The sequence below is a fragment of the Hydra vulgaris genome, chromosome 01, assembly GCF_038396675.1.
Source record: "Hydra vulgaris chromosome 01, alternate assembly HydraT2T_AEP".
In the NCBI taxonomy this organism is placed as follows: Eukaryota; Metazoa; Cnidaria; class Hydrozoa; order Anthoathecata; family Hydridae; genus Hydra; species Hydra vulgaris.
In genome coordinates, this window is record NC_088920.1 from 68,219,517 (window position 1) to 68,233,264 (window position 13,748).

General features: G+C 27.9%; 1 protein-coding gene across 1 annotated transcript in view; it reads right to left on the reverse strand.

Annotated features, from left to right (window-relative positions):
- Positions 1 to 5,292: 5,292 nt before the first annotated feature.
- LOC101234552 (glutamate carboxypeptidase 2) overlaps positions 5,293 to 13,748 on the reverse strand; it is a 57,335-nt gene continuing 48,879 nt past the window's right edge. Inside the window, exons 13-18 of the mRNA XM_065789019.1 lie at positions 10,625 to 10,725; positions 8,188 to 8,278; positions 7,856 to 8,114; positions 7,690 to 7,780; positions 5,800 to 5,889; positions 5,293 to 5,716 (exon numbers count right to left, since the gene is read on the reverse strand). Coding sequence (XP_065645091.1) covers positions 5,530 to 5,716; positions 5,800 to 5,889; positions 7,690 to 7,780; positions 7,856 to 8,114; positions 8,188 to 8,278; positions 10,625 to 10,725 — 819 coding nt within the window. The 3' untranslated portion in view covers positions 5,293 to 5,529. The remainder of the gene's footprint in view (positions 5,717 to 5,799; positions 5,890 to 7,689; positions 7,781 to 7,855; positions 8,115 to 8,187; positions 8,279 to 10,624; positions 10,726 to 13,748) is intronic.

Consider the following 13,748-nt stretch of genomic DNA (forward strand, 5'->3'; position numbering starts at 1 on the left):
ATAAAGAAGTTAAGTAAAAGTTCTTTCGACCGCTGAAGGTGTTTATAAGTCTATGTTAGAAAATTTAGATCTGTTACAAACGAGTTTAAGCAAAATATTATTATCACGTAAAAAAGCGAATCGATGAACGTTGAAATAAAATCTTTGTGACATTATTAACCTTAATTAATATTTTGATTATACTTCAAAATTTGCCGCCATTGCCTTAGCAGTAGAAATATTTTAAAAGGGTCATACATCTAGTGGTAACAGTAACAGTACTAAACATAATGAGATCGAGGAAGTTGTAAAAGAAATTGCAAGAGAAAGCGTGTTTGAAAGTCAAAATGCTAATAATTTTTTGCAGCAATAACTGAAAGCAGAGACTTTCTTAAATGTTGAAGGCAAGAGAAGCATAACTACTACATTGTTAAAAAATATTTTATGCTTTTTAAAAACACAAAAACAATAAACAATTTAAATATATTGTTGAACGCACTTTTAACAATAAAATCAACATTTACTGCGACAAAGTGTTTTAATTGCAGATCTGACTAGGACAAAAATTAGAGCTCGCTTAAAACTTTAACCTTTCAATAATCTTCCAATAATTTTTTAAGTATGCATTTTTAAAAATGAAATAAATTTAAATAGTATAATCGCTTTATAATTTTTTAGATTTGGATATTTAATGTATATAACTAAAACACGAAAGTTAAATTTAATTATTGCGTTAAAAACACCATAAGTATTAAGTTCAATCTACCATCTTCTTTTTTTAAAAATTGGAATAAGGATATCCGGATATATCCGAATAATTTGATTTTGAGTATTCAATATCCGGAGGCCTTTACTGTCGGATAATTGGAAACCCTATTATTAATGTAATAAAATAGTTTTGCCTAGTTTTGATTTGTCTTTGAAATTTTTTTGATTTATGAAAAGTTTTTCTTTACTCCTTTCCAACGAAAACTAAAAGTAATTAACTTTTCAACAGAAAATATTTTTTCTTGTTTTCAGTTCTTTTATTTCATATATTTTATCCAGTATATTTATATTTTAAATGCACATTTATATATAGTTTATGTTGATTTATTTTTATTGGTTAATTTGATTTATTATTATTATTGTTATTGTTATTATTGTTATTTTTATAATTATTATAATGTTGTTACTGTATATTATTATAATTTACTTTTCTTTTATTACTATATTTTAATTAGTTGTATTAAAGTCTTATATGTTAGATAGATGTATAAAAGTAAATTAAATTTTGTTTAAATCAAACTTCTTACTTTATTAATATTACATAAGATCGTATCGTTTTAGTTTTGTACTGTTTACGTTTTTTTTTTCATTATGGTGTTTACTTAAAATTAGTACTATATGTACTATATGTAAATACTCCATAAAATGTAAAATCTGTTTCAAAATACATTTGTATTGATATGATGAACCATGATCAGTATTTGGCGGTGGAAGTTTCATAATAATATCTTAAAGTTCAACATCATAAATATTGTAATCTTCTTGTAAAAATTTGTTACAAAAGTTTCCTAATTTCTTAAAAAACTTAATTTTGTAAACTATACCAACAACTTCAATAACTTCTGCTACATAAAGTCTAGAGTATTTTATTCAGGCTAACTTGACAATTAAAAAATTTCCAGAAACAATTTCACTCTCATTATCAAGTATATTTGCTTCAAAATCAATTTCATTAGAACTTTTATCATAAACATGTGTCAGACCGACTAAAAATAATCTGTTTTGCCATTTTTTTATTCTTGAGGGGACCTTTTTTAAATATTAAATTTTGAATGTAAAATAACTTTAATTTCAGGTAAATTAGTTCAAAATCAAAATTTTCCCATATGCTTTTTTGTAGTAGCTGCTTTTCTTAATTTGGTTTTGGGGTGAGATCTTATTATTTCAGGTGAAACAATAAATGATATTGACGGTAAACTCACAGAAGTCATTTCCTCTAAATTAATAGAGGATGTTGATCGTAAATTGGCAAGAGCAGTTTTAACATCAATACTTAGAAGTTTCAGTATTCACTATTGCAGAGGCGTCCTGAGAGGGGTGCGTATGACGGCCCTTCAATTTTAGCCTAAATTTGCGGTTAAAAATTCTGTATCAGTAAAAGTATTGTCATTAAATGGATAAAACCAATTTAAAACTGTTTTTAATATTATTTGGTACAAAAGCATGAGGATAAACTTAACCAACAAGGTAAGATATATAATAAATTGTAACTGGAATACCAGCATTGCCTGGTAATATCATCCAGTTATTCATGGCATTGTTATAAAAAGTTTTAAATGGTCCAAAAAAGTACCACAATCAAGATGTTGCATTTATGGGTTTTGTGATTATAAGTTGTTTATATGACTCTCATGGTTATCCATTAATAAAAAAAGAAGTTTTTCAATTAATGCATCAATTTAAAAGCCTCTTTTTTACTTGCCTTTAATAGAGCTCTTTATCCTCTGTGCTTTTCCATTCTTCATTAATGTTGGTGACATCAAATAATTGAGAAAGTGTTTCAGTAAATTTATCAGATGGTTTCTTTTTGGATTTGTCGTATAGATTAATTAGACTATTGAGTTTCTTTCTGATGAGTGCGCTGGATGATAGTGGAAAGTCTAGAACTTCCCTCCAGAGAAATTCTGTATCCACAATCAAAATTTTGATTCGAACCAGTCGTAGTTTCTCGCTATTGAACAGAAAAGTGAAGTTTCCAAGAATTTGACGATTTGTTGGCATCCGAGTGAGATTGGTTAACTTTTCAACAGGTGGAATTCTTGGATATCTTTTCTGTTTAGAAGAGGAGGGTAGATTCTTTGTCCAAGTGCACTTGTTTAATTTTACACTGTTGCTGTGTGTGTGTATAACTATCATTTACATATATACTACCGTCCATAATTGTTCAAATGTTCGTACTTTTCTATATAAGATATCAAAGTTTTACTTACTTTTGGGAGAAAAACTAAAATTAAAATCTACCTGAAATAAATGTTATCTTTCTATATATTAGGTTTACAAAAAAAATAATATAAAGTCCGATTAGATTATAATTTACTTGACTTTTAATCACCCTTAACGACAATCACCCTTAACGACAATCACCCTTAACGACAATCACCCTTAGAGACAATAACCGCTATACATATTTTTTGCATTCTACTTAACGACTTCAGTTTGTCGAAGTTTTTATGCCACTAACTAATAAGTTTTTTTCCACATCTTATGCATCATTACGCATTAGTTTTTGACAATACTTTTAATTCCTCCCATAAATTCCGATAGGAGAGAGATCTTGAGATTGGGGAGGTTAAATCATTCTATTCAATATTTGATCGTTCTTGAACTCAGTCAAAAACTTTTGCAGTATTCTGAAGAATATGTTCTGGATTTAAGCTTTAAGTCATTTTCATCTAAAAAAATAAATGACTTCCCATTAACCCAACTTTCAAAAAAAATAGCATTGCATTTTTAAGTGTCTAAATAAATTATTTTTGTCAGTCCTCCCTCTATTTTTAATGCCACCTATAGCATTTAAACCAAAACAGCCCCACACCTTAAGACTTCATCTACCATGTTTTACAGTCAAAAATACACACAAAATTACACATTTTTTTTCAGACAAAAAATATTCTCTTAAAACCAGAGATTTAAAACTTTGACACGTTGGTCCACGTGTCAAAGTCAATATAGTTTTGCCAACTTTAGCATTTTTATTATTTTTATGCTTTTTATCAAACCATTTTAATCAAAATACTTTTACTTTTTTTATATTACCTTATAGTGCAAAAATAAACATAAAAAATAATTAAATAAAAAATCGCATTTTTTCAAAAAGTTAATGTCATTCGAATAATTAAGAACGGTAGTGTACATAATTAAAGTACTGCAAGTGTGGCTTGCAATTTTATCATTTACTAATAACCGAGACTTACAATTACAAACTAATTACAATTTGTCAATCACAAATTTTTTTTAAACAAAAAAAATAACTTTATTATTTACTCATACATAATTAAAGTACTGCAAGTGGTATGACTTGCACTACAATCCGTTTAAAAAAACAATATGACACTTTTTCCGTTTAAAAAAAAGAAAGACTCTTTACCTAATTTTTAGGCTGATCCCACCACATCCAGTATTTATTTTACTTTTAAAAACATGACAATCAAGTCATATAGTCAGTTTTTGAAAAATCTCTCCAGCTACGATATCACTTAATAAAAATAGATCACTTAATAAAAATCGACTGACTAGAGCTGATATTACCTTATTAACTAGCTGATATTACCTTTCTTTTTGCAACAAACCTTTTTACTCGTTTTATTTAACTAAATCTAATGGGATTGTTAAATTTATCGAAAAAAGCCTTAAATTCTTATCCATCATTCCTCTATCTCCTAATTTCAAGAGGAAAAAATAAAATTTAGGTACCAAAAGCGCTGCAAAAAAGAGATGTGCTGCAAGAAAGAGATGTGCTGCAAAAAATAAATTTTGGCAGATGCATAGAAAATGTGTAAACTTAAAAAAAGAATATTATAGAAAAAAAAAGACCAAACCTTCAACATTTACTAAATGCCGAAGTACAACTAAGCTTTGGATGTCAATAAAACCTCATAACAAATTCGTAATTGTAATCAAAAGCCACATATAAATAAAGTTGAACTATTCCAGTTTTTAAAAAATATTAAAATATAAATATGTAATTCTCATTAATAACACAAAAAAATACCCCTTTATTCCTCACTAGCGAAATGCAGACCATCAAACAGTGGTTTTTACATACATGCATATATAATTAGACTTTACAATTTAAAATATTTTAAGTCATCAGTTTTAATGGCCTAAAGTGAAAAACGCAAACCCTATTACTTAAGCCATCTTTACTTTATTTAATATGGCAAATTTTAAAAACAAAACAAAAATCCGGTAAACATATTTTTCAGATTAATCAACTAGTTATTCATTGCATCAGTCTTGTAAATATGACTGAATAGGTCCTTCTTGAACGGAATTAGAGCAGCGTTTTAACGCGATGAAGATACAGCATCCACGGCTTAAGGTAGCGGGATTAATTAGGATTACAGTAATAAAAGTAGCGGGCTAAATCAGAATTACAGTAATGTAACAATATCGTTTTAGAAACTAATTTTTCGTCATTAACGGATTCCCTTTTGTCTTGCTTTTATAACGGTTTTTGTATACTATAATTTGATAACGAGGATATCAATAGTCCTTTAAAATATTATTTGAAAAAATACTAATAAAAACATACAAATAAAAACCTTTATTTTATTATAACATCCTATTAGCTCAACATACAAATATAATAGTAAAAAAATATATATCTTTATCTTTATTTCTATGTGTGTGTGTGTGTGTGTGTGTGTGTGTGTGTGTGTGTGTGTGTGTGTGTGTGTGTGTGTGTGTGTGTGTGTGTATGTATGTGTGTGTGTGTGTTTGTGCATTGGTGTGAAAATATTAAAAAATTATAACATCTATAAAGATAATTAAATAAAAAAATTATTTTACAATATCTAAATCTAAAGATGTATTAGCGGTATCAAAACACCAAACAAGCATAGTAATTTGTTTGCGAACTGAATCCCAATCGTCTGTTTTTTTTTTCGATGCAAAATATATAGCTTCTCCGATTCCAGGAAACTTCTCATCTTTGAGTTTAAAGGAGGTGTCGGCGTATACTACGTGGCTATACAAAATATATTTATTGAAACACAACTTTTTATTATTAAAGTCACTTACCCAAATTAGATTATCAAGAAATCTACTTACGCCACACCGACACGTCTGATAAGATTTTGAACAAGAAAATTTTTCTCAAAATGTATTATTTTGTCGTTGATTTTTCGAACAACATAAGGACTAAACGAAATATATAGACACGTGTGTCATTTAAATGTAAATAAGTACACTTTAGATTTTACCTATCTTTACCTATATTTTATTACTGGTAATTTGGTAAAAAGTCCTCCATAAAGTACGTACGGCAAAAATTTAGAAATATCACTCTAACACCCCCCCTCCCAGTTGTCATTTTTAAGCCCCTAAAAAGCAGGTACGTCCACCCCTAAAAAGCACGTACGTTTTTTGAAATAACCACCTTATTTTTTTGCTAATTAAAAAGTTTTAATTTAGGAAAAGCTGTATAAACTAAGAAATATTTTTCAAATTAGATTTTGGGTCCTTCAAACCATTAATCACGGCACTGTATATGTGTGTATATACACACACACACACACACACACACACACACACACACACACACACACACACACACACACACACATATATATATAGCGAGAAAGAGAGAGAGAGAGAGAGCATAAGGGGTGGAATGTGTGTATAGAGGGACACTATACCCGCCATTCTCTATACCGAAAAACCTTTTATGTCGACAAACTATAATTTTTAGTCAGAAAACTTTTCTATTTTTTAGCTGACGAATTATGGACAATGATGAGGTGGTATGGTTTTATTATTTTTTTAATTTTTTTTTATTCAAAAACATTTCGTTTTTAACAAGTACTTGATAATTGTGATAAATTAGAAAAACAAATACTACTTAAGAAATTTTTTTTTAAATAGTGCGTACATCTTTCATATTGACCCCTCCCCCCCCCCTTACGCTTTCTTACGCTATTTGAAGACCCCCAATCCTCCCACTATGAGCGTACACACTTATGGACGGCCCCTAAATAAAAGTTAAAATGCCGGTGAATCAGTAAATTGCTGGTTTTAAAAATATTATTAATACAGAATTTTTATTAGGTAGAGTAACTTGCAAATCATTACTTTTTTAAGTCTTATTTCTAACAAAAATCTAATTTTGGCGCAAAGCAAACTAGTTTCTAAAAAATAAACCAGCTTCTAAAAAATTACTTTTTTTGAATAAAAAAGAAACAACTTTTTTTAACAGAAAAAGAAAAAAAACTTAAGTTTTCTTAAGCGTTTAAATCAAATATAAATATATTGCTTTCGATTACAGTATCTTATGTCTACTTTATTTAACATTAAATTTAAGAAATTCATATTTTCTATGTAAAAATTCGCTTATACAATAAATAAATGAAAAGATTACTTTTTATAAAAAACCAACTAAAAAAATATTAAAAAAAAAATGTTTCTTTTACAAAGTTTTTTATTTGGATTTTATTTTACAAAGTTTTTTATTTGATATTGGAGTTTTACACAAAAACATTGAAGATTTAAACCCAATTAATTTTTGAAGCAGACGTGATAAAAGATAAAAGATTACATATTTGAAATTAGAATGAGAAATACTACAGAATATGTTTTCAAAAATTTGAAAAAAACTTACCGGTAACATGTTACCGATAAATTTTTGTAATTAAACAACAAATTTTGAACTTTTTGCAATTTACCAGTAAACACGATATTACAATCATTAATACACACACTTCAAGCATAGACACTTTATATTATTGAAGGGTTTATATTGAATACAACCACCTCAAATATTAACCTTTCATATTATTTTTATATATGTATTTGATTATATTGGATACACACACTTCAAACTTAGACTCTTGATGTTATCGAAAGGTTTATATTGGAGATTTTTTTTTTATCGTGATAAAAAAATTTAAAAGCTTATTTTGTGTTTTTTATGTTTTCAAAATAAATAAAAAATGATATTCTTACTTTGATAAATCTTCTTCGTTTAAGCTATCCACATACAATTGAAATGCCTCTGCTTTACGAAGGAGTTCGTTTGATTTGGCTTTAGCAAAGTCTAAAAATATTTTGCAAAAAAAATTTCGATTTAACAAATGAATATAGTTAACTTGCGTGAAACTTTTACACTAACCTAACGAAATTCCCTGCTTTGAAAGCATAGCTGCATATGATTGGTTAAATTTATTTAAAAAAAACTTGACTTGATTTACATAATCCACAACAAAAAGAGGAACAATGATTTTATCGGATGCTAATAGTGCAGATCCGAGCATTAATCGACCAATAGTTAAGTGATACTTAAAAAAAGGATCAACAAATTTAGTCATCCAATCAAAGCTTTCGTAGCGTGTATGATATTGCGGATTTTGAGAGAGCAATGGATAATCAATCTAATAAAATAAACAAATTTTTTTCAATAAATTTCTTTTAAACAATTCGTATTATAAATATAAAATTGCTTACAGTACTAAAATAATAACGAAGGTCACCACTAGCAACGCCATAAAGATGCCACAATGCTTTATAATCACTTCCTGATGTAATCATATCGTTTCTTGAAATAAAATTTATGAATAAAAAAAATGTGACTAACGTAAAAAAAAGCATTACTTAAAAATTCACTTGTTCACCACTGTTGTTTAATATTTATAAAAGCACATCTCTAAAGTAAACTTTAATTTTTAATTTTAAATTTCAAATTTAATTAGCAATTTTTTTTTAAAATACATAATAGTAATGTAAAACAAAATTAGGTAAGGTGGTACCAAATCAGCTAGAATGGTACAAAATCAGCTAGGGTGGCACAATATTAGTGAAGGTTAGCACTAGGTTGGCAAAATACTAGTGAAAGTTAGCACTAGGGTGGCACAATATTAATAAAGGTTAGCACTAGGTGGCACAATATTAGTGAAGGTTGCACAATATTAGTGAAGGTTGCACAAAATCAGTTAGCTATTGGTTAGTGACACAATTTTTGGTGTTGAAGATTTTTATGTTTATACTTATGTCAAATAATGATGCTTTGCAAAAAATTGCAATGATTAGAGGCTGGGAATGAAAATGCTCTTTAACTTCATCACCACCAAGTTAAATGTGAGGGGCAACAAGTTGATAAAATATTTTTTGTACCATTCTCATTTAAACTTATATTCATCGATAAATTTTAAGTTTCATAGTATTATCTCTCAGCGTTCCAAAATTATAATGCTATAAAATTTGTAACCCCTCAAATTAAGAGGAGTTTAAACTTTATATGGTCTTAATTTTTGAACGCTGAGAGATAATACTATGAAACTTAAAATTTAATGATGAATATAAGTCTAGTTGAGAATAGTGCAAAAAATATTTCATCAATTTGTTGCCTCTCACAATTAGGTTGGAGGGGGGTTGGATAAATTTAAAGGCTTTTTATTCTCAGCCTCAAATCATTGCAATTTTTTGCAGAGCATCATTATTTGACATAATTATAAACATACAAATGTTTGGAGTTTGCTCCATGTATGGAAATTACAGATTTTAATTTTTACCTCATTAGTAACAACCAATAGCAGTAACGGATCCAGCATTTTTTGAAGTAAACATCAAAAAATGTTCCGTTACTGCTATTGGTTGCTATTAATGAGATAAAAATTTAAATAAAATGCTGACAAAAAAAAAACAAGACAAAACAACAATTTTCAAAATTCAACAAACAAAATTTGAAAAGAAGTTTTTTATTTTTATTTTTTTTTTTTATAATTCACCTCCCCAAAGCCGAGAAGGCCACTACAGATGAGGAGGCTACTTGTGGTTATCACCCTCTATCAACTCTGTAACTCCGAAACACGAACCTTGACGAACAAGGCCGCTGCACAGAGAAACAAGTTGAGTATTGACTATAAAGAAAGATGATTTAATTAAGGCTGCTTCAGACATTTGGAAACTTGGTAAATCTTCAGAAATTCCACAGTTTAAAAAATGGACTTCCAACTGAATATTGGGTAAAATCATTCCATATAAGTTCTGGAATAGTTCTTCATACCCCTTAACCTATTAGAAGAGCAGCAGCAATGGTTCCAATCAGCAGAATTAGGAGATTTTTTGACAATTTTTAAATTTTTTTAGAAAAGAATGATTAACTTTATATCCTTGATCATCTAGATGTTTTTTACAATATCAATGAGACAAATTTTGAATTGAATCAGAGTATAAAGAGAGTTTATAAATCATTATATTCATCAAGTCCTAAAGAAAATATTACTGTCTGCTAATGCTTTGGAGCTAATGGTTCTATGTTAAAAACCCAGGTTATTTTGAAAGAAAAGTTTACACAATGAAGATCTTGCATATGCTTCTAGAACTGTCAATGGCAATTATTTGTTCACTCAAACTGAATCTGGATGACAAAACTAATAATCCTTTCAAGATTATATTCAAAGAATTGAAAGCGAATTGATATTGTATTTTCTGTTTTCATATTCTTAGACAGTCATCCAAGCCACATAAATTTTCATTTATTTAAATTGTGCAAGGATGAAGGAATTCACATAGTGAATTCCCCAATCTGTTTAAAATCAACTTAAAACTATCCAAAATTCAACCTATCACAGCGATACTCATGTTCTCAATCACATGTTAAAAACAAGTTGTTGAAAGTATCTTTATTCCATTTTATTAGTTTTTTTAACTACTTATTAATTTTAAATTTCTCTTTTCAATCAATGTCGGTTTGATATTTAACTTAACTGAGAATTCCATTATTACTAATGCATATGAAAAGTAATTTAAAAGCTTTAATAAACTTTTTGTGATTTCAACATAAAACCAGAAGTTACAAGTGGTGTAACAAATAATTTTTTTTTCATTTTAACACCCTGCACCATTTTATTTCACCCTGCTGCTAAAACTTTAATAGTTTTACTTTGGTTCTTTAACATCTGATAACGGCTTCTTTAGCAGTTGTGCAGACTTCTCAATCCAATCTTGATATAAAGTTTTATTTGGATCATCAGCTGAAGCAAGCTAAAAAAATTAAAAGGCAAAATAACAAAACATTTTTGTTTTCGACACTTTAGATTATTTTGATTTTTTTTTTTTAAATGATGAGTATTAATAAAAAACTATACTGCAACAGTATACCATATGCAATGTAAGTACATATGATATACTGTAAGTTACCATATGATGTAATGTAAGTAAATATGGTATACTGTAAGTTACCATATGTAATGTAAGTATATATGATATACTGTAAGTTACCACATGATGTAAGTGTAAGTACATATGATATACTGTAAGTTACCATATGATGTAATGCAAATACATATGATATACTGTAAGTTACAATATTTAATGTAAGTACATATGATATACTGTAAGTTACCATATGTAATGTCAGTACATATGATATACTGCAAGTTACCATATGATGTAGTGCAAGTACATATGATATACTGTAAGTTACTATATTTAATGTAAGTACATATGATATACTGTAAGTTACCATATGTAATGTCAGTACATATGATATACTGCAAGTTACCATATGATGTAATGTAAGTACATATGATATACTGTAAGTTACTGCAACTTTACTATACTGACAACTATCAATAGCAATAGCAGCTAGCAACAAGTATGACAAGCTTGTTATGAGATTTTGTTGCCTAATGGAATTAACTTTTTACTTTTTTTTTTTTACCCTAACCCAGACTGTGTTAATTAAACCAAAAAATCATTGTCGTACAGGGCAATGAAGAACTATGGGTAAACCTAGGTAAAAAATACAAAATTCTTAACAAACATAATGTAATTTATATATATATATATACACACATATATATATATATATATATATATATATATATATATATATACACATACATACAGTGGTGTGCAAAATAATACGTAATTGTTAAATAATTTGATGTGCAAAATAATAGGTAATTGTTAAATAATTTTCGTCCAAAATAAGTACTTGATAGTAATCTAATTTATATAATTAGTTATTCTACAATTAATTTAATTATTAATTTATATTTTTAATGTAAGGAAACCACTAAAAAATAAAATTTATTTACTAGCCGATATAATTAGATTATTTCTAAAAATATCTACTGTGCAAAAAAAAAGTAAATTAAAATTAAGTACATATTTTCTTGGAAATAATGAACAATAATAAGTAAAAAATTAATTTACTTATGATTTATTATTTAGTTTATATTTGGTTTTATACCCTTTATTCGCAATTATTGCTGCACATCTTTTCAGCATGGTATCAACTAATTTTTGGCATGTACATATTGTAATGTTTTTCCAAATGTATTTAATGTTTTTCCAATGCTTATCTTTATTTTGGTCTTAGGAAGTTTTCCTAATTCATTTTTAACGTGTGCCCAGAGATTTTCTATCGGATTTATGTCCAGTGATTAATGTCCGGTGACAGGCCACTTCAAAATTCGAATTTTCTCGTAATGTAACCAATTTTTTACTACCTTTGCTGTATGCTTTGGGTCATTATCTTGTTGATAGACCCAAATCAAAGGTAGGCTTTCTTCTGCAAAGGGTAGCATAACATCCTGTAGTATATTTAAATATATTTCTTTGTTCATATTTTCTTTGATCCAAAAAAGGAGACCTACTCCATAATATGAAAAGCAACGCCATATTTTAATATTTCCACCACCATGTTTAACCATTTTGACGGTATATCTAGGATCATATTCTGTGTGTGTATATATATATATATATATATATATATATATATATATATATATATATATATATATATATATATATATATATATATATATATATATATATATATATATATATATATATATATATATATATATTTATATATATATATATATATATATTATTGGTTATAAATATATTATGTAGCCACAATACTGAGGTGCAGGCTTTCACAATAAATCTGGAAGGTAAAAAATTACATGAACATTCTCGTTCCGAACGGAATTTTTTAAACAATTCCGTCAAATCCGGTTCTGGCCGGAATTCAAAATTTCCAATCTGATACACCCCTGTTGATGTGATGAAAAAAACTAAAAGAATAAAAACTTTTATAACATTAAGGGACAGACATTACATGGTAAAAACAGGCAACTTTGCTGACAAGTAGTTTAAGGTTGAGTTTTGGTTGATGGAACCAGAGATGTTAGTTCATTTAATAAGTAGCAAAGGTAAAAAAGTGAAAAATATGCACATATTATGAAGATGAAACAGAGGCTGAAGCTTAGCAGTTAGAAGACTTTGTTTAGAAAATAAAAAAAAAATAAAAAGAAGAATCAGTTCATAAATATGACAACAGTATTCCATACAGTAGCTATTCCATGCAAGAGATTTTTATTGATATAGTGATACTAGTAATAAGAGATTTATATATTTTTATTTATACACTATATTACTTATTTATACATTATACACTAGTAATAAGTGATTTATAGAGATAATGAATGAAATAAAGAGTAGGAAAATTCCAAGCAAGATAAAGAGCAACTTGGGGGTTTGATTGATTTTTAATTTTAGCGTGCCAACTTGCCAGGGGTGTGGAGTCCCAAAAAGGACTCCGGATTTTAAAGTCACAGAAAGATTACTTTTTCCTAGTTTTTGGTATCCAGGAGCTTTAAAATTATAAAAAAGTTTATGGGCTATCAATAGGGAAAAAAAAAAGACTTTTAGGTAAGAGGAACAATTATTTTTTTAACCTGGAGTCCTTAGGTATAATGGCAGCAAGAACTCTGGGACACCAGGACTCCGGGCTTAAAAACAATAAGTTCCAAGTCATTAAATCTCATAAATTTCTTTCTTATAGCAGACCATAAGTCAACAAACATGTTTAGAGCTTCAAGACATTACAGACCTGAAAAAATGGAGATATAAAGCCAGAGTTCTTTTGGGACTTCGCATCCCTGCTACTGGCAAACTAAAATCCATACATAGAGTGGTGAAAATCCAGCATTCATCATCCTAGGCAGGAAACAAAAAAATACAGTTAAAAAAAATAAAAATTCTAATTCACT